Below are 20,497 nucleotides of genomic sequence, written 5' to 3'. Positions count from 1 at the left end.
CGAGGGGCTTGTACTGGTCAAGTACTTTGTTGGTCAGCAGCCACAACGACATTGTCACTGGGTCAACGGCTGCTGCCTCCCCAGAAATGACTTTGCCCACTGTTTCATGGCAGGCTTTGAAACAGCCCAACCTGCCAGTGCTTGCCTTAATATTATCATCCGAGCATGCACGCAAAGTCCAGCGCCTGTTGCTGAAGTACTCTGCCAGACAGTGGCACTTTGTTGGCACACTGCTCACAAAACCAAGCCAACATTGCCTTGTCGATGTCTGGGAATGCCGCAGCTGTCACTGTTTTGTTCTTGGCACCTGCACCATTTCCGAGTGCACCTAAAATGGAGGCCTCGATTTTCAAAATTGTACACAGCAAGTTGCACACATTTCCAAATTCATTGGTGATCTCCATCTTCTTCCTGTCCTTTTGAACCTTGGCAGTAATTGCAGCCTTATCTTGTAGCATAAAAAAGTTCCCACTTTTTGTCTGAAGGTGGCATCTTGGCAGGCTGGCAAAGCAGACGGTCCGATCGCCACACACACAACTGATGCACCCTAGCACCAACTGCACACACCGACCACACTGCACACACATGATCATGTGCGCAGAGCACAAAGCACAAAGCCAGACAAAGCGCCATCGGTGGCTTCACGCATGGTTGTGGACTTGGCTAATCGCCAATTATTGATCAGAAACCACGCAGGCAGTATCCGTGCTAGTATCCGTGCTGTTACCCATGCCACGATGGCACGCAAGATGTAGATGTGCCTGCTGCGAGTTAGCCTCTGCTTTATTTTGTCTTCTCTTTATGTTCATCAATACAGTAAAGTCCCTTTCAGACGAACTCGAAGGAACTGTGAAAATTTATTTGTCTTATCAGAAGAATAATTATGATTATGATTCTCATCCAAATATCTTGCTTCAAAACGGTAAATGAAGTAGACATACAATGGGGGAAAATGACATGAAAAGCATTTATTTAGCTGAATTTAATAAAGAACTGTCTTGAAGTGCTACTCTTGCTTGGTCTCATTCAGTCCGTGATGATTGTTTGTCGCTTCTCTGCAAATCGGTGAGCAGCCACAAACGACGTAATCTCACCTAGTGACCTTAAATATCCTTCTGTGCCTTTGTGCTGCTGGAAAAAGTTCACTAGGGAGTTCAGGCAGGCTTCTATCGCCTCACAGGTCATAGTTTCGGGCTCCGAGCTAGCAAAATTACGAAGGAGTATGCTAAGTGCACGGCAAAGCAACGTCACTTAAAGAACAGTCTTAGGTGACGTTGAGCAAAGTGGGGAAGGAGAAATGAGGCTAAGTGTCGTGAAGGAGGAAAGTAGGCAGAGGCGCGGTGGGTTGACCTCCTCTAGCAGTTGCTACAGATTTGGTTTGTGATACAGACGCACCAGGTTCGTCTCATGATAACATATCCAATTCTCTCATGTGCCATATTCAATTCTGTACGATAAGACAGACTCTGAATACAAGGATGCGGGGACGCCAATATTAAGCGTAAAGCTATTCTTGGGCAGTTTCAGAAAATAAATAAATGAAATGAAATGAAGACGACACCCAGTACCTTATTCTCCTTCATCTTTTGAACGCGGCGATGCTGCAACAGAAGGGAGCACACCAACATGATTATGATCAGCGGCAACGTCTTTCAGTGGCCTTGGAAACTTCGATGGCAGTCCTAGGTGGCAGTAAAGCCTAGTGCCACCATCAAGCTGGTAGGAAAGCAAATCCGCTTCCCTTCCGCCTGCTCGCATGCTTCCTCACAACTTCCTCGCATGCTTCCTCCCCTCGCCCTCCCTCTCAACTCCGTCACCTTTGACGGTCTCCGTATGCGCAAGCCTCCAGGATGGTGGCGCTATCAGCCCCACCGGACCAGTGCCAGCTTAGCCTGCTCCCTGAAGTTTCATTTTCTGCCGTTATCAAGAAGCGAGCTTTGGCCAGCGTGGGCTGTTTCGTGGTCCTCACTCACTGTGTGCTTGCGCGTCGCAATATTTCATGACTCGCACCATTTGTGCATTGTGCTATGGTGCATGAATACTTAAAAAGCAAGTCTTTCTTTTAATTTAACAAATTTTCGCGCCCCTTCAAATTCGAATTATCAAAATTTGACTGTATTTTAAAGAAATTACAACCAAGCATTGAATTGGAGGAGGTGTGAGCGAATCTTTATTCTCATCTTTAAAGATATCAGTGACCTTTTTCTAGACTTTTGCCCAACCGTGACGCATCAACTTTATCTTGAGAACTGCAACATCTCGCAGCAAGTCGCTGACATTGTCGCGTGCACATACTGCCAAATCTTGTCGATGGTGCACAACGCATCCGCGTAAGTCGGGATGCACATGTAAGTGGGAACAAACGGACAATTTGGAAACAAGTTCTCTTCACGGACTGTCCTCGTCTGAGGTGGAGACAGCTTTTCTTGGGCGGTATTCTTGGGCGAATCCTTTCGTAGATAGTTTCACTTTCGCAAAATGTTGCGTAACTCGGCACCAAAAGCATCCCCAACAAGTGTTTTTGGCACTGTCCCAAGCTCGTTATCAGTGCCAAGAGCACTATCCACCGTATACTTCGAGTGGTTCGGTACCAGGACGAGTCGAGTCTCGTGAAAGCGAAACTATCTGTGTAAGTGATCGCATGAGATCATGTCACCCTCGAGCTTGCTTGGGATTAAGTACTTCTTAAGAGGCCGCACAACCATTTCATTCGAGGGCGTTACCAGATTACTATGAGGTCCACAGAGTCCTTCCGACCGGCCTCACACATAAAAAGGGCCTCTCGTTGGTTCTGCTATCTGTGAATTGTTGACGTCGAGCCGCTGAGCCACGGTGGAGTTTCCTTCCTTCTTGGCTATCAAAATTGTTCCTCTCTTGAAGCGAGCGCCATATTGAATGTGCTACGTTGTCATAACGTCACAAATAAGCGGAGCTGACGCATGAAAGACCATGGGGTACTGTAGTGCCGTAACCGTAACACAAATACAGCGGAAATGGTGCTGATTCCAACCGAAAACAAGTTTTGACTTCGGTCGACTTGTGTGTGGATTGGATCGAGACGTAAAGGTACAAGTTGCCAAAGTAATGCAAAAACTGCAGAATTTAGGGTATTTGTTTTAATATTGCAAATTTTACCGGTATTTGAATGTAATGCGAATGTAACCCATCATCAGCCGGCTACAACGTTCTCACATGCCAGCCTGTGTCTTCTTAGGGCTTTTTTTTCTCAGACAGTACCAGTGAGGCGCCATACGAGGCAGGGTCGGGGTAAAATTGCCTTGTGTAATCAAGGTTTCAACACATTATTTCTATGGAGGTTCTGCCAGGAGAACCAATTCATCGTAAAAAGTGGGTCATCATACGACCAGTGCAACCTCGCTTATGCGAGGTTCCACTGTAAAGACATGAGGGGGTCGTGGTCGCAAACAGTAGCTGCCCACTGGAGCAGCTTCCCCGCAATACTTGCCCACTCACCTCGTGTGAAAATGCCGCCATGCACTAGTTTCCTATTCCGCCATCAGGAAATCTTATTTATACTTTTTATGCGCAAACAAACAGGGACGAAGAATAGGGGCAACACAAGGACGAGCGCTCGTCCTTGTGTTGCCCCTATTCTTCGTCCCTGTTTGTTTGCGCATAAAAAGTATAAATATGAATATGTTCCAACTAGGCCGACTCGCAGTTATGCTTCAGGAAATCTTGCTGGTCATTGCATGCTGCATTGACAATTATCGCTGCCAAATTGCAAAAAGGATCTTCAACTATTTGTCTTACAGCATGTGGGGTTGCATGCCTCTAATATTAACCTATTTTATATATAACCTACCGTATTTACTTGTATAATGATTGCACTTTCTTGCAAAAAAAATATTGACACAAATTCAGGGGTGCTATCATTACACTGGTTAAATTTCCTGCAAAAAGAAAAATATTTTGTTTCATCCCGCATTTGCTGCGGAATGACAACAGGTCAACAAATAGGAGGCTGCAGCTGTATGTAGTACGGACACCAAAACAAAAATGGCGGCCGGCGGAGCAAGCCGAACTCGCCGAACGAGATTTTTTTTCTTCACATGAGTACATTACGTGCATTGAAACAGTTTCTTCCGTATCAGTAATGAATAATATCATTAATATTGGCAAGTTTGTGGCAATAACGTAGCCATGTCCACTTTGAGGGGACAGAAGCAGATGGGCGTGTTTAGCTGCCAGTGACATAGGAACACATGGAGGGCAGGATGCGGAAACTGCGGCATTTGTCTTCACAACTAACCTAATACGGCACGTTTCCACTAAGGGTGGGTGAATGTCTTAGCTGTGTTACAAGTGTCGGCGTATGAACAGGGTACACTTCTGATGTATCAGTGTAAACGGTGGTTGCTATCGTTGCCACTTGCGATTTGTTGCGTGCCCACGAGTGCAGACGAGAAGAATCGAAAGGCACCTTTTTTGTTGTTGTTCTTGACCAAAACCATTATTAAGCCTACAAATAATAAAGCCAAGGTAAGTTTGGTTGTAGTTTTTTTTTGTCATGGAAGTGCGGAAAGTGATGAAAAGAATGAAATGGGGCATCTGCTTAAGAATGTTTGGTGTGTGCAGACCGCTTGGTTTGTCTTGAAGAGTCATTCGCGTAGTATTCAACAGATGGTAGGCACGATCATTATTAGCTGGACTTGGCACACAACATATTGCTGGGGCAAGTTCGGGGTGCATTCATTACTTGGGAAACTAAATAAAAAGCGAATTTCGACGACAAGATTCAGGGGTGCGATCATTACGCGAGTGCGATCATTATGCGAGTAAATACGGTATTGCACGCCTCTAACAGGTGATAACCCAAATGTGCCACTCTTCCCTGCTGCAGCGGCACATATTGAGCATCACGTTTCGCTCTGGCGGCATCATAGCCACCGTACTCTGGCGTCGCCCACCGTCTCGATTTTGTTTCAGTTCGCAGTTGCCATCTTAAAACATTACACAATGGGGAAATGACTTATGGAGGGTATCAAGAAAATAAACAGGCGCTTAGGTCAATACCCAGACCTTAATCCCGTGACCCTCTCGTCGAGATGGCACGCTGCCCTGCACAGCTCCCATCTCAACGACCAACTCTGGGCGACCCAGCAGGCCTACGAAGCGGCGAAGAGGCAAGACCTCGATGTTCCATCGTGAAAGGCCTAGGCCCAGCCGACTGAACTGCTGGTTCTCATTAAAGTTCACTCCCTCTCTTACAATAAACGGTTTTATTTAATGAATTAATCAACAACAAATCATCTTTACATTTTGCACTAAAGTAGTGCGAAAGCTGCAATTTTTGCCATCTCGTGACTGATTAGGGCTCACAGCAGTGAAGGCCTCGCGACTTGATTTGCAGCGCAGCCGCGGCACTTGTCTTAAGCCAAGACACGTTTTTCACTACCCCACGCACATCCCAATTTTTTTTTCTCCATTGAGCTGGTCACTAACAGATTGTTCGTCCATCGCGATGTAGCTGACGCTTTTCACCCTCAACAGCTTCTGCCATGTTTGGAACATTATGCGTGTAGTCATTGCACTGGGTCAAAATTAAAGTACTGTTTGCCGCAATTGCTACAAACAAAGCTGCGGTCACTATCGACGTAATCATGGACAGTGACACCAAAACTCTGAAGGCATGTGGCCAACGTACACACAGAGTCAAAACGAAACTACTGTTTGCTGCAACCACTGCGGACTAAACGGCAGTCACTGTCGACACGATTATAGATGGGGACCACGCAGTTCTGAAAAAATTTCACTAACCTGCTGTTATGCCCAGCAGTAAAACGCAGAACTAGCCATTAAGAGTTCCGACGTTCCTATTGTTCATGTACAGTTTACACTGATGTCTACGGCAATGCAGACTCCGCCACTACGTTTCACTTGGACGCTAACACCATTTTAGCTCTTGCCAAGCTCCGAGTGTTGTCGGAATTAACCGATGTGCGGCCAAATACGTCCGAATTGAGAGTTCGGTTTTATTTATGCCTGCCTGGTCCAGTAGACGAGTCTGAATTATCCAATTTTCCAAATTAGCAAGTGTCAAATTAACTAGGATTTGCTGTAGAAGGTTAATGTGGAATAGCAACAAGCCCAAACTTGTATTCCATAAAAACATATTCCCTTGTGCCGTCCTTTCTTTAAGTTTTGTAGCAGACCACTGGACATTGGGCAAACTCTCTTCACCATTGATTGGGTGGAGCGTAGTGACAGTTGTGGGGTGCACCTTGCAGGAACGGCCAACCAAGAAGTCGGTGGTGGCGCCAGCTGCCGTCGTGCGCCGGAAACCGCACTTTCTGAGTGAGGCGGAGGAGGACGACGAGGAAGAGTACGACCCGAGCAACCCGTCGGTGGGCTCCATCGCCAGCGTGGTCAAGGTCTCTGAGAGGAGGTGAGTGGGGCTCACAAGAGGATGGCACCGAGCTGGAATCGAGGAGCTGCAGCCTTTTTTACAAAGCTCTCAAGCAAGCACCGACACACCACTTTTAGAGTCTTAAAGACTCTACCGTGCAGTTCTCGCATGCAAAAGGATGACACTTGGGAAAGTCCGAAGGGTGGCAAACATTTGGAAAATGTTTTAACTCTCCTTAAAGTGAGGAAAATGGCTGTTTTTGTTTGGCTACACTAGACTTCTTTTTTTCTGACCTATTGCACTCAAAATTTTATGCAATTATGAAAGCAAAGCAGAATTAATCCGCTTTTGAGGCATGGAACTTCTATACACAAGATTTATGTCATAAAGAAAGAACTTCTAAAGAACAAGATTTTAGAATAAAATTGAAGAGAGCTTCTCAAGATATGCTTGCATCTAAAAAAAGAAAAAAAGCTAAATAATGTTTGAAATGCAGTCGAACCCTCTTAACGAACTTGACGGTTCTGCTAAAAGTAGTCGCTATGTTAGTAGTTCATTACAATGAACTGAATGAATGCGTTGGTATTCCAGTTACTTTAAAAAATAAATGCTGTTTTATGCATTCAAGCACCAAAGTAACTGGAACACCAATGCATTTTCATGGACGCTTTCAAATTTAATATCTTGCGACTGGTTCTGTCAAAAGAATTTGTTCCAAGTGGATACGCTGTGCGAACTCGGCAGCTATACAGTGCAGTCCACTTAAAACGATATCGAGAAATACGAAAAATATGGTCGTTATAACTGATGATCGCTATATCTGGACTTCCGTAAAAAAAAGCTGCCGAATGTACCTTTGTAGCTCCGAAGCCGAATTCGATACTTTCACTAAAGAATGGATGTTGTAGCAAGTAGGCTGTGAAAAACAAAACTTTATTTCTAGCGCCAAAGATCCCGTCAAGCGTTAGGTGCGCTGAAATAATCTGAAATTTGCACTTGCTTTGGCAGCAGTTTCAGCTTCACAACCATGGTATGCATAGCTTGGTATGGTATGCAGCTGCGTGGTAGGCAGCTGCTGCGCGAACACTGGTGGCAATCCTTTGAAATGCGTAAAATCAATTAAGGAGTCAATCGAATACAATGCACCTTGCGTGGACATCTAGGTCCGGCAGGAGCCACTATCAATCTCATTGTCCCTGTTGCTGCTGCTGTCGCCACCGTTGCACACCATTGCCATCTGTCGTGACGGCACACCTTCAGCGATCGCCTCGTCAGTGATCTTATCGCAGAACGAGGCAGCACTGTCTGCAGTCAAGAACTCCTTCGTCGACGTACCACCTGTGTCACCAGCAGCAACATGCTCCCAGAGCTGGGTTAAGTCGGCGGCATCCACTGTGTTGGTCTCGCTATAAGTAGGTGGGGTAGGTTCATCCTGGCGCACAAAGCCCGCCTTTTTGAAGCACTTGAGAGGGTGGACTTCTTCGCTTCATACCACTCATCATAGATGAAGCGCACGGCCTTCAAAAGGCCGATTTTCAGGTCAGGGGCCTGTCTGCATGGTCCGACGTGCCAGGAGCTGTGCGGTCAATGACTAGCCACTCCAGCATTCACCGCTGATGTAAAGCGTTAAAGTTGGCTATCACGCCGGCGTCTAATGGCTGCAGGCCTGCCGTCGCGTCGGGAGACAGAAACATCAATTCAGCCGATGTTAGCTTCGGGTTAATACAGTGCAGTCCACTTATAACGATATCGAGAAAGATGAAAAATATGATCGTTATAACCGATGATCGCTATATCTGGACTGCAGTTATCAAAAAAAAAAATTTTTTTTTTAAACGCGGAACATACCTTTGCAGCTCCGAACTCCAATTCGCTACTTGCTCTAAAGAATATATGATGTAGACAGTAGGCCGTAAAAAACAAACTTTATTTCTAGCGCCAATGACCGTGTCAATGGTTAGGCGCGCCGAAATAGTCCGAAATCTGCACTTGCTTTTGCGGCAGCTTCAGATTCACAACCGCGGTGTGCATGGATTCCAGCTGCTGCGCGAACACTGGCGGCAATCCTTTAGCATGCATAACATCAATTAAGGAGTCGATCGACGACAGTGCACTTTGCGTGGACATCGTGGTCGAGGTCAAGGAGCCACTGTCGATCTCGTTGTCACTGTCGCTGATGCTGTCGCCACCGTCGCACAACTTTGCTGTCTGTCGAGACAGCACATCTTCGGCAATCGCCTCGTCGGTGACTTCATCGCAGAACGAGGCAGCACTGTCTGCAGTCAAAAACTCCTCCTTCGACACAGCACCTGTGTCACCAGTAGGAACGAGCTCCCAGAGCTCGGTATGTCAGCGACTTCCACCGGGTTGGTCTCAGCGGGTTGGGGAAATTCGTCCTTACGCACAAAGCCCGCCTTCTTGAAGCAATTGGTGATGAACCACTGGTAAAGCGCCTCTTCAACATTGGCGTACAAAGGGTCTCTAACCCTTTTCCGCTGATCGGCATGGCCGCTGATAGCTCCTGCCTTCACAATCGCGGTGCTCCCGGTTTTCAAGATGGTTGATATCGTTAACTGGACGAGCTCATACTTCTTCACGAGGGCGCTCACCTTGAAGCCGCATCGAGAGTCCTGCAAAATATCCATCTTCGTGTCAAGCGACACAGCTTTGTGCTTTGTCAGCGCCATCTTCTAACTGGGTTAAACCATTTGAACCGTTGGTTGCACGCTGCTCCGGTGGCGTCAGCCTGCTATCGCGAGAGAGACGCGGGACGGGCGCCACCGCGCCGCTTTGCTTGTCGCTTTTTCTTTCTTTCTCTCTCTTTCGGAGCGACTGTGGCCGACGCGCATGAAGCAGCTAGCGCCATCTTGTGGCGCGCTGCGCCTACTCAGCTATTCTCCGGTGCGCGGGCGGGGCGAGACGCGCTGCGCGGTAATGGCGGCAGATACGAACTTACGGAGGTAAACATCGCCTCGTCTCAACATCGTTCGTTTCAGGGAACTAAGCAACGCAAGTGTTACGATTATTTGGCACGGAAAACGCCGTCCAGACTGCAAAATTTTGATCGTTTATCCGATATGCGGTGAATAACCTATCGTTATAAATGGTTTTTTTCCCCATAGACCTAATGCATAAAATGACACTCTCATGTCGACCCATCGTTATAACCGATATATCGTTATATGTGGTATCGTTATAAGTGGACTGCACTGTACTGTGTGCGCTACAGCTGTCCAGTAGCAACACTACTCTTCTTCCTTAACTTTCAGTTACGCTGTCCAACTTGAGCAGCCATTCCTCGAACAGGTTGCAGGTCATCCACGCCTTCTTATTGCTGCAATAGCGGACTGGGATGTGCTGATTTTTGAAGCATGCTGACTTCTTGGATTGTCCGATCGTGAAAGGCTTGAGGCGATCGCTCCCATCCATGCTGACGCACAGCAACACAGTCACCCTAAGTTTAGAGTGCTTCCCGCTGAGGCATGTATCTCCTTTAAGAGCGTGCGTCTTCAACGGCAACATTTGAAAAACAAAAGGGCAGTTTCGTCACAGTTGTAAACGTTCTAGTCCACGTAACGCTCCACCACGCCGGGCAGCTTTGTCAGTAGCCACTGCTGCTTCGCCTGCATATCCTAGGACGCCCTTCCCCTACCACGTTTTTATAAATGATGCCGTGCCGCTCTTTAAAACGCTGAATCCAGGCTCCCCCAGGCTCAAAATTTGGCTGTCCCAGAAGAAAAGCAAGTTTTCCCAGAAGAACAGCGAAGGTCCCAGCGAAAAGTGAAGTGAAAAGTGAATGAGAACATTGCAAACTTCAGTAAGAGAAATCCATCTAACTGCTAAAAAAGAAACATTTGAAAAAAAGTTTCTAATAAATGCAACAATGTTATTTCGTTTATTTGCACTCTACAAAGCTTTGTCTTTCTGAAAAAAAAAAAGATTTACAGGGATAGCACAAGTAGAAGCAGAAATAATGCACCTCCGATAAGGCATCATCATCAAAATTGTGGTTTTGAGAAAACAACAGAAAAGATTTCACAACTGATACATTGAAAAAAAGCTTGAAAAAATGGCACCAAAGGCCATCAGTAAGCACTAGGTATAATTTAATGGCCATTTGGCCGTTGTCACTCGACGACATAGCATGCACTGCGAGTATGTTCACTTCAAAAAGATTGCACGTTCTCGGGCCCCCAATTCCCTGCGAGCTCCGTCACGACACAACTTTCTCAGACCTCAAGCGTTTCCAGCGTCGCAGTCGTGAGACTAAGACAAAATGGTGACTATTTTCATCGTTTGAGCGCTCGTGGTCCTTGGAGCCGATCATGACTTCCCATCTTGGTCACATGCTCAAACTGGTCAATAATAGCGCGCGCCGTGAATTTCTTTTTCAGTAGTTTTTTTCATGACCACAGCGCCGGCAATGTTGCCGACTGATGAATAAAAGCCAGAAACGTGAGCTTTTGAATGATACCAAGGTGGCTCTGGTAGAGTGTGTAGTTATAGAGTTATGCACGACGAAAATCGGGCGCGATTTGTCCCCAAATTAAAGGGCAACACTTGCGGATTCCCATCTTTAGATCACGATATAGGCGCGTGAATGCGTCAGGAATGTGAAAAATAAAAATTGAAAGTTCGAATTATGGGCTGATTTTCGACCCCAAAAACCCGGGTCCCCCCTTAAACAGCGGTTTGTGACGTTTCTGACTCAGTAAAGTTACCCGGGTGGTCAATATCTGCTTGTTTTGTAAGGTGTTTATTTGATAGGACTAGGAGCAGTGCAGTGGCCACAGTCAAAGGCAGAGTACGGACTCCGAGCGTGAGCGGCATTCACAAGTGGAAGTGGACTGTCAAAAATGGAACTACGAGAGAGGGCCATGAAAGGGAAGAAAACATGCAGTATTTATTCACTTTGCGCAACAAAAGTATGTTATTTTTGTTTGATGCCGTGGTGGGCTAGCAGCGACAACGGCGGCGGCCTCAAACTCGCACAAGCTGTGAGCCAGCTTTTCTGCCAGCCCCCTCTTCTCAACAAACACCTGCATGAGGCTGACGTAATGCATAGCATCTGCCACTGTCGGGCCTGAATTGCCCTTGCTGTCGCCTTCCGTGTTGTCCTCATCACGGTCGTTAGATGACACTACGGCAATAACAGAGGCAACGATAAAACTACTATTCTCACTTCGTACAGCCATCTCCTAATTTTCTATGGTAGTCGGTGCTTCGCCTTTCCGGTGGAACTGCGAATTTTTTCTTTTTCTTCTCACGGGTAGCTCGATCGTGGGCGAGATGGCTGGTGCCATTTTGAGGCGCGCTGCGTCAACTTGTTACGCTCTCTGTGGCTTTCACAATCGCCACGAGCGGGACACGCTGTACTGTGGCAGATACGAACTCGCGTAGGCAACGCATTGCTGAGTCTCGGCATCGTTTGTTTAAGGGGGCACAAATTTCATGGTTATTCTGCATGGAAAATGCTGTTCAGAAGGCAAGATTTTGATTGTTATATGCGATGTGCGATGAATAACGTATCGTTATGTATGGTTTTTTTTCTCATAGCCCTAATCTGAAAGTTGGCACTCTCGACTCGGCTCATCGTTACAACTGATATATTGTTATATGCAGTATCTCTGTAATTGAACTGCACTGTAACCAAGAGCACTATTCACATATCTTGTGGCTGCACGCTTGTGTGGCAGTCTCGGTGATTGCAAGAATAGAGCAAACCGGAGTACCATGATCTCATGACACATCAGCCTTCTGGGAGCCAAAACTAAAACTTGTAAAACAAGCATCGTACTAAATTTGTCGGAGTGCTAGGATGCTTGCCAATAGTTTGGCATGGGGTTTAATTAAACTCATTTGTTTTAGCGTCTGTTTCACTGATACTGGGTTCACTATAAGTTCAGCAGAGTGTACTGCATGGGAGCTGCTGTGATCTACTGTGTGCAGACGTGGCCTTTGGTTCGCTCCAGTGCCAAGTTGTGCTCCTCCATTCTCCTTGCAGATCAAGTGTCCCTGAGAACATGCAGGCCAACAAGCTTCTCCTGCTCAAGGCCATGAAAGCAGCACATCAATCTGTCTCCAGCACGGCTCGCCGCAACCCCTGTTAGTCTCTCATCAGTTTATTTTTAAACATTTACAGCAATGTTGCTGTGTATATAAAAATTCAGTGCCTAATTTATATTTTCTTTTTGTAGGGGTGTGCGTATATTTAAGTTTTCAATACCAGTCAGTAGTCCTAATTGTTTGAGTTGCTTTCAATTTGATAACTTGATATTTAAAATTTTCTGCTATCGGTATGTTGTTAGATAGTGTGGGACTAGAATGCAAAAGGATAGAAAGTTGGGCGAGTTGGTACGGTAACATGCTCATGGATTGTAGCGCGAAGTGAACACGGACCTGTCCTGTCTGCTCCTTTCTGTGTCCGTGTTCACTTCGCACTACAATCCAAGATCACGGGACTAGAATGTTGGCTAATGCTTATCGGGTGACAGAAAAACATGTTGCTAGGCTGTTAAAATTCATGCTGTCACTCCACCTTCACAGAAAATATCCAGTGAGAGGGAATTAGTGTCAAAACTGCAAGTGAAGTCACTTTGTTCTCTTTTATTAATTATTTTTGTATATCTAGCAGTTATAGTTCCAAACGAAAATCTTTAATTCTTTGGTAGCCTGCCAATCTTGTACATCAATTTAGGCAATGTTATAGTGAAAGCCCCAAAATTGACGATTCCATACATCAACCCACCGATTAATCAGTTGTCACCGTATAAGCTATCAATGAAAATGTCGCTGTTGGCTCTTGCTCTGTGCTGTTTCTACAATGAAACATTGTTAAACCGTTATTGGCCGGAGCTCGGAAAAAGTATGTACTAAACAGTAGTGCTGCGTAACCGAAATAGCATGAGGTCACCCACTTACCTGTCAAAAACGGAACTCAGGGAGAGTGCGACGAAAGGGCAAAAACACGCAGTATTTATTCACTTCGCACAACAAAAGTCTGCTATTTTCTTTTGATGCCACGGCGGCTTAGCAGCGACGACAGTGGTCTCAAACTTAATGATGCAGCGAGCCAGATTTTCAGCCAGCCCCTCTCTTGTTGACAAACAGGCATGGCAGATTCCTTGTTGGCGTTGCATTTTCTCCACGGACGGGCTTGGTAGCGCTGCAGAAGTCACGGGGCGCCTTTTTCATTGCGGGGTGCTGTTCTCATCGCGACGATTGCATTCGTGAGGCTGACGTAATGCGTAGCTTTTGCCACTGTCGGGCCGTGTTGTCACTTTCCGTGCCGTCCTCATCATTGTCGTTAGGTGACACTTCGTCAACAACAGAGGCAACGATGGCGAAAACTCTAGCCCCTTAGCCAACATCTTTTTGCAGTCGCAGTTGTGCTGCCGACTAAGTTCTCTGCATTCCAAATGCCACACAATGTAGCCAACGGTAGATCCCTGTCACATGCTAGCGCCGACTTCTTTGTGCCACGTTCGATAGCACGAACAATGTCCAATTTTTCTTCTATGCTGAGCACCCGGTGTTTTTTATCCAAGCTTTGGCATGACGTGAGCCTTAGCTTGCACGATGCCACAACGCTCTCTGGCATGGTGCCAAAATGATGTTGATGTGGCTTCATGCGCAAACGCACAGTGCACTTGGAGGCCGTTCTGATCTCTGAGGGTTGTTGTTCTGCCAGGCCGCCTGATGAGGACGACACACCGCTGTGATTGCGAGACGAAAAGAGCAAACACTACATGTTAACCGATATGTATGCAATAAGCTGGTACGGTTTATGCGGATACAAAATGCATTATGTTCAATGGGTACTGACTCGGCGATTTGACATTAGTACTTTTGAAATGAAGCTGCTGTTTAGGCGGGAATGGTTTAATGAGGTTTTATTGTATTTTCTATAAACTCCACTGCCATGCACCACTGAAGCACGTGCCGTGCGCGCAGGGATGCTGACACTAAGAAAACCGCCCACAAAGAGGAAGCTCCATGTCACCTCCAGTGCGCAGCGTTTATTTTTGTTTGTTTTTCACTATCCTTGCCATGGACACTGCAGCTGTCTTGCTGGAGGCAGACACGTGAAGTATTCCAATGCTTAAGTACATTACGGAAAGTGCGACCATGTGGCATCTTTGTGAGCACGGAGGTTGCATTTCTCACCATGCATAGCAGGTACGACTGCAGAAAGAAGTGCGTAAGAAAGGAGAGGTGTGCACCGAAAGAAGGAAGGGACACGCGTCCGTTGCTAGGTGACACGTGCCTTCCCACGTTTTTCTCTACTCCGACACCATCTCACATTTTCTGAAGCCACGCGCCACGTTGTGCACTTTCCATGCCTTGTCATCTGCTAGCCTACTGTTCTGGCCACCGTGAAGGACACATGAAAATATAATCCCCAGATTTCAGAATATTAATTCGTAGTACTGAGGGCGTTGTTAACAGGACGTGGAAACTGGCTCGTCATCAATATTTTGAAATGTTCGGTATTCTGAAGTTCATTGTACTGGAACATTTTTATATTGAAACCATAAGGCAGTTAACGAGGTCTTCTGAATAGTTGAAAAATCTAAAAAGTTTGTTAATGTAGTGTTTGTAGTAAGGCGGTATCACTGTACCAATGAGCGCAGCCAGCCACCATTGTGAATCAACAATTACCCTTCAACTTAATCAAATTTTTGCGCAAGCAGACAGGGACAACAGAGAGATGTGACACCACAGTAGGCTACCGTGTCCCTTTTGTCCCTGTCTGCTCGCGCAAGAATGTTATCCAAGTTCACATACCAACACGCCAAACACACATCAGTACCCTTCAACAAGGCCAAAAAAGCCGCTCTTACTGTTAAAGGAGGCTTGACGAGCCAGGAAAGGTACAAAAATGAAAGATGGATGGCAAACACTGTCTTGGAAGTTTCCACACTGTAACGTCATGGATTTTTGAGTAAGGGGACGCGTGGGTTGAAAAATGTTCACGTCTATTTTTTCAGCTTCATTGTCAATTTTGGACCATAAACTTTTATTTCTGAAAATATAAAGCTGAAATTTGCACGAGAAACCAGCTAAAAATGCACCTATGTGAGTTGCAGTGGTGCGAGAAGTCGCCAAAAGCTGAGAAAGTTCGTGCCGTTTGTATCCTTCTCACATGGAAGAGTGGCGCCATCTGCCATTTACAAGAGACCTGTGCATAGCATTAGCCATGTCTTCCAAGGTTTATCGGCTGTAGGTCTCACGTCTTTGCCGAGAACAAAAAAAAAATAACAAAAAAAGGACACGTCTGTCAAGCACCTTGAATTGGACGCCACGCACCGCAAGGCTGCCACTAAACAGAGGTACTTGGCCTATGGGGCAAAGCCGAACCACAACTTCCGCGAGTGCTCACCAGTAGTAATGATTCATCGTTTTAAACCTGAGTTCTGTCTGCATTTTCCCCTGCTTGCCAGCCCGAGAAAGAAAGATTTTGATGCTCAGAAGTATAGAACTCGACACAAGCTCCGAGGAAGACGCGGCATAAGCTGTTTTGAAAAACAACAGCCTACAAGGACGTTCATGACACTCCAATGTCAACTAGTCCTAACGGCAACATCTATCACTGCGACGGTGAATGTGAGATTGGCGCTGCTGTGGAATTTGTCAGTGCATCCAAGAAGAAGGTCAAATTCTTCCAAACTGGCTCAAGACCAGTCGGTGCTCCTGTTGTTATAGCATGGTGGTGTGCGAGGTCAGCACAGTGACAGCACTCGTGGCAGGTTTGGTATGCCCCAGTTGCAGCATGCGGGAGGGAACTCTCTGTTCGCGAGGCAGCTGGGAAGCCCAAAGGTCTTTCGGTATTCCTTGGGAATCGGAAGTATGGAAAGCTTTCCATCGTCCTGTATGAAAAAAAAAAAAAACAACCCTAGGATCATTTATCTCAAGCAACAGAACTCGAAGAAGCAGTGCGCATATGACAGAGGACTTCGTCATACAAGACACCACTGGGCTTCACAAAGTTCTTGAGTGATGGCAACATCAACACCTACCCTGCCATCTGTGGGGCAGAAGCGCCAGTGCCATGGAGGAAGAACAATGTACGAACCACGTTGTGAAGCGCCTAGGCACAGACCTGCAAGAACTAACAATGCCAAGGCCACAAGGCAAAAAACTTTTATGCAAATGCAATGCAAAGACACAACCACCAAGGAACTACAAACATACTATCGAATAGCCATTACAAATAACAAAGGCGATATCCGCAGCATGTACACTGCCATGTGGGCTTCTATTTTCATTGCTGCTCCAGTGATGGTGGCAGAGTCGACAAATTTGGCTCTGCCAGACAGAATTCTTGGTGCAAACAAAAGCACACTGAAGCACTGGAGGAGCCTGCACCCCACCACATCATCCCCCCCTGTTAGCTGAAGCCCAGAGCTTGGCAGTTATGCCCATCTACAAGTGCCTCACTGATGAGAAACTCGTAGCCTGGTGCCTTCTTGGCAAGACACGGAATGCAGCCAAGTCGCTGAACAGTAAGCTTCCCAGACAACTGTGAAAACAGCCACGACTATTGCTCTCCTCTGGTTCAACAAAGGCCTTAAAGGCTCTGAACAGAGGCTAGAAGTGCCTGAGGCACCTTGCCTTGAAGATTTTATCACGCATAGTGACTGCTGTGATGACACACACATTCAGAAAATGGATGTTAAGCTAACAGCGGTAACAACTGTGCACCATCACAGTCCAGTGAAGAGGGCCCATATTGAGCAGACTAGCAGTAAAAACCGTGAAGAGGCATGTTGCAGTGAAGAAGGGTTCTAGCAGCTTTGCGTGCCTTCTCCACAAGGTGCTTTTCATTGTGTCCAAGTTTCATTTCATTTCATTTTATTACCTTAAATACCCCATTCGGGGTATTACATAAGGGGTGGTTAACATGTGAACATAGGAAAAGGCAGGTGTTACATTGAAATACAAGTTTGAACAGTTTCTAGAAATTGTGAAGGTGAAGTTTCATGTGATTGTAGCTGCATTCCTAAGAATACAGACTTCTCAAACGTTCAGGCCTGATTTTCTCATTTTTAAGTTTCTGAAAAATTTCACGTTTTGTGAGTAGTCTTTTGTAGACTCAGAGTCATTCTATACTAACAAAATTTGTCATACTTACTCTTGAGGATATGTAGAATGGCATTATCCGCTTCAAATTACAATAACTTTCCGGGAGTCATTGCAAAATTGAAAGGTGCAAGGGTATTGTGAGAAATGTTAGTTGGAGCGTCATTGTTTTTTTTTTTTTTGCATAGTTTTAGTACTCTTACACACTGTTTGGCTAGATATTGGCACTTTGCGATCTACAAAGAACCAAATAAGTGACAGCACGTTTTCTGAAAAATTACTACATACAAAAGTGCCGGTAAGGATCACTTGTCAAGGCCATTTAGTTGTCTAATGGTTCCGAACTGTGGCACTACATCTCGCTGCGCATCAATCTGTGGTTCAGGTCGCATACCTTTCGCTCTGCTGCGTGGGTCTTCTGAAACAGAGTATAGTACTGGAGGTTGCGTTATGTGAAATTGCAGAGACTCATTGAAGCGAGAGGCAGACGAGGCATTTGCACCCTGCTGCCGGCGTTTTTCAGGATTGCATCATCCCACTGCGGGGGTGAAGTCGATGTGATAGTATGGCTGGCTTCACTTCGTACTGCTGATGTGATGTGATGCTGATGCTGATGTTGACAAGGCATGAAATCGTATCTTCATTGCTGCGACTCTCAAATTCAACAACATTAATTGGCAACTAACTGTACTTGTTTGCATAAAAGTTGGAATTTCAATACAACCAAATTTCGATATACCGAGGCAATTTGCTGATTTTACCAACTTTATATCGAAGTTTAACAGTACCTTTTTATTTTCCTGAATGTGGACTGTGTTGTATTCTAAAGAAACCAAAGGCAGATTTAACCAATTTTGGCAACAGTGATGGTCCCACAGTGGCTCAAATGAGAGAAAATTCTTGTCCGTGACACCGCACTGACATGCCAGCATCGGTGTTACAGCACGGAATAAAAAAAAATGAATGGTTCTTCTACTAATCAACCTCTTATTGCTAAATTAAACAAAAAGTAGTTTAAACAAAAAAACGGTAATCTCTAAAGCCTTGCCTTGGTCACTTCTTTACGCCTCTCAGATTTCACTGCAAATGCAGATCTTGGAGGCTTTGCCTCAATTGTGAGGTCGCATCAACATCATGATCATCGCATCCTTTTTTAGCAGCCCCATGCATGGCCTGCTATTGCCAGTTGAGTTCACGTTGTGGTCAGCCTTCTGCCATGTGGTGCTTGTTTATTTAGTTTGCATTCCAGACAGTGCTCTGCTGGCTCCAAGAAACCTTTCTCGTGAAGTTATAGATAGGTCGCGTCAAATGGCACCTCGCAGTCTGAATAAGCTCGACTTCGCAACTGAAGAGGCTGAACTGCCACCTACCACAACATGCTCAAATGCCGACATCATTGATGACCTGCTAGGCTGCGGTGCGCCGATTCCTGCCACCGTTAGATTTGAAGACTTCGCATACATTGACAGCACAGTTTCATCGTGTACCGAACTGAATGGTGACGAATTAAATGAGCAAGTTCTCCCACAGTCAAGCAGCGACTCGGATGAGGATGTGCTGTGTGCTGCGGCGCCTTCCACATGCGGATCTGACTCAAGCCTTTGCAGTCCTTGCATTGGCCTACAGCAAAACTCAAAAATGACAGAAATACAGGCGGGCTTGGGTGCATGTAAGTGGAAGTGCGTGCAGCGACGCATCGGCTACTTGTTTCTTGCACAAGGGCCTTAAAACATAAATAAAATAAACTTCTTTTTGGACAAACTAGTTTTTTTTTTACATTCGATAGTTTGGACTTATTTACATTACCCGTGGAGCCCGAATTATCGGTCGTTGGCTGTACTCTAAACACCTCTTGCCTATCTAGACTGCTGACCGGTTCATGCTTCCATTCACTTTAAACTCGAGCGCTTCTCGAAGGTGTACGTTACCTGCAGTTGTGGCTAGGTGAATCCCTTCGCATTCTATTAGGATGTGCTGAGTGGTCTCCAGATTTTTTCTGCAGCATAAACATGACTTACATTGTTGCGAATATTTTCTCTAGTATATTATTGTCCGTAGGCAGCCAACTTGAGCCTCGAATAGCAATTCTTTAGCAAACAGTGCGAATAATGGGACACAGGAAAGAGGCACACGGACACAGGCACTTTTCTGTGTCCCCTTATTTGCACTGTTTACTAAAGAATGTGTTCGTACCAACAAGCCCGGCTAGCCACTATTCGAACAGTAAGGCACTTCCCTTCCTGTTATCGTACAGATTTTCCCTTCTAATTTATTTCTTCTAATTCTTGTAAATCTCCATGATCCTTTTTATTTACATCCTTCACACCCAATTTACCATCTCTGTTTCTCTCGCTTTCTTTTTTATGACTCCTAGTTATCTATTTACACTTTCAATTACACTGTACTTGGTTGCCAACTTCATTGACCTTTTCCTCCATTTTGTGTCCACACTTTTTAGGTACAGATATTTGTGTACTTTATCTGCCCATTTATTTTGATCCATGTCCTTTCATCAAAACTAATTTTGTTCTAACAAACAAGAAGCAGTGTAGAGCATCAGTGGGCCATGATGCTGACGCATGTAGTACTCCCTTGTGGTGGCTGCTAGCACTTAGAGCAGTTCATGTTAAAGCTTCGCGTGATCTATACCGCATAGGACTGTGCTTTTGATCTTGAAATTGTTGCTCAAGTTGCTTGCATGATATTTGTTCACAAATGCTGCCTGAGAAGGTGCTGACTACTAGGACTGTTGTAGGTATTTCTGGAGTAACTTTCATTGCTGAAGCAGAAATCGCACCTTGATGAAATTTACTATGTAACTTGTTCACTGCGGCAGCACATTTTCAAGTATCGATTCCTGTGCTTGATGACCTATTGATAGGTCACCTGTCATACTCCTCTGGAGTGTCATAACCTACCAGCCAGTCACCTGAGAGTTGTGCTCCTCCGAAACTTCCCTAAGGTGCAACGAGACGGCGCCACAATGTGTCACATCGGAAGCAACAACTTTGTTCATGTTCATTCATCCTTAGCAATCTTGCGATC

General features: G+C 45.7%; 1 protein-coding gene and 1 pseudogene across 3 annotated transcripts in view; both read left to right on the top strand.

Moving 5' to 3' along the window:
* Nab2 (Nuclear polyadenosine RNA-binding 2) overlaps window positions 1-20,497 on the top strand; it is a 157,141-nt gene that overhangs the window by 32,044 nt on the left and 104,600 nt on the right. For all 3 annotated transcript variants that reach the window (XM_075686761.1, XM_075686758.1, XM_075686759.1), the window contains exons 7-8: window positions 6,252-6,409; window positions 12,375-12,475. In XM_075686761.1, coding sequence (XP_075542876.1) covers window positions 6,252-6,409; window positions 12,375-12,475 — 259 coding nt within the window. The remainder of the gene's footprint in view (window positions 1-6,251; window positions 6,410-12,374; window positions 12,476-20,497) is intronic.
* On the top strand, window positions 16,077-17,161 carry LOC142573841 (uncharacterized; annotated as a pseudogene).

The sequence above is a fragment of the Dermacentor variabilis genome, chromosome 3 (assembly GCF_050947875.1).
Source record: "Dermacentor variabilis isolate Ectoservices chromosome 3, ASM5094787v1, whole genome shotgun sequence".
Classification (NCBI taxonomy): domain Eukaryota; kingdom Metazoa; phylum Arthropoda; class Arachnida; order Ixodida; family Ixodidae; genus Dermacentor; species Dermacentor variabilis.
The sequence above is the reverse complement of the archived record's forward strand: the minus strand, read 5'-3'. Positions and strand labels throughout refer to the sequence as shown.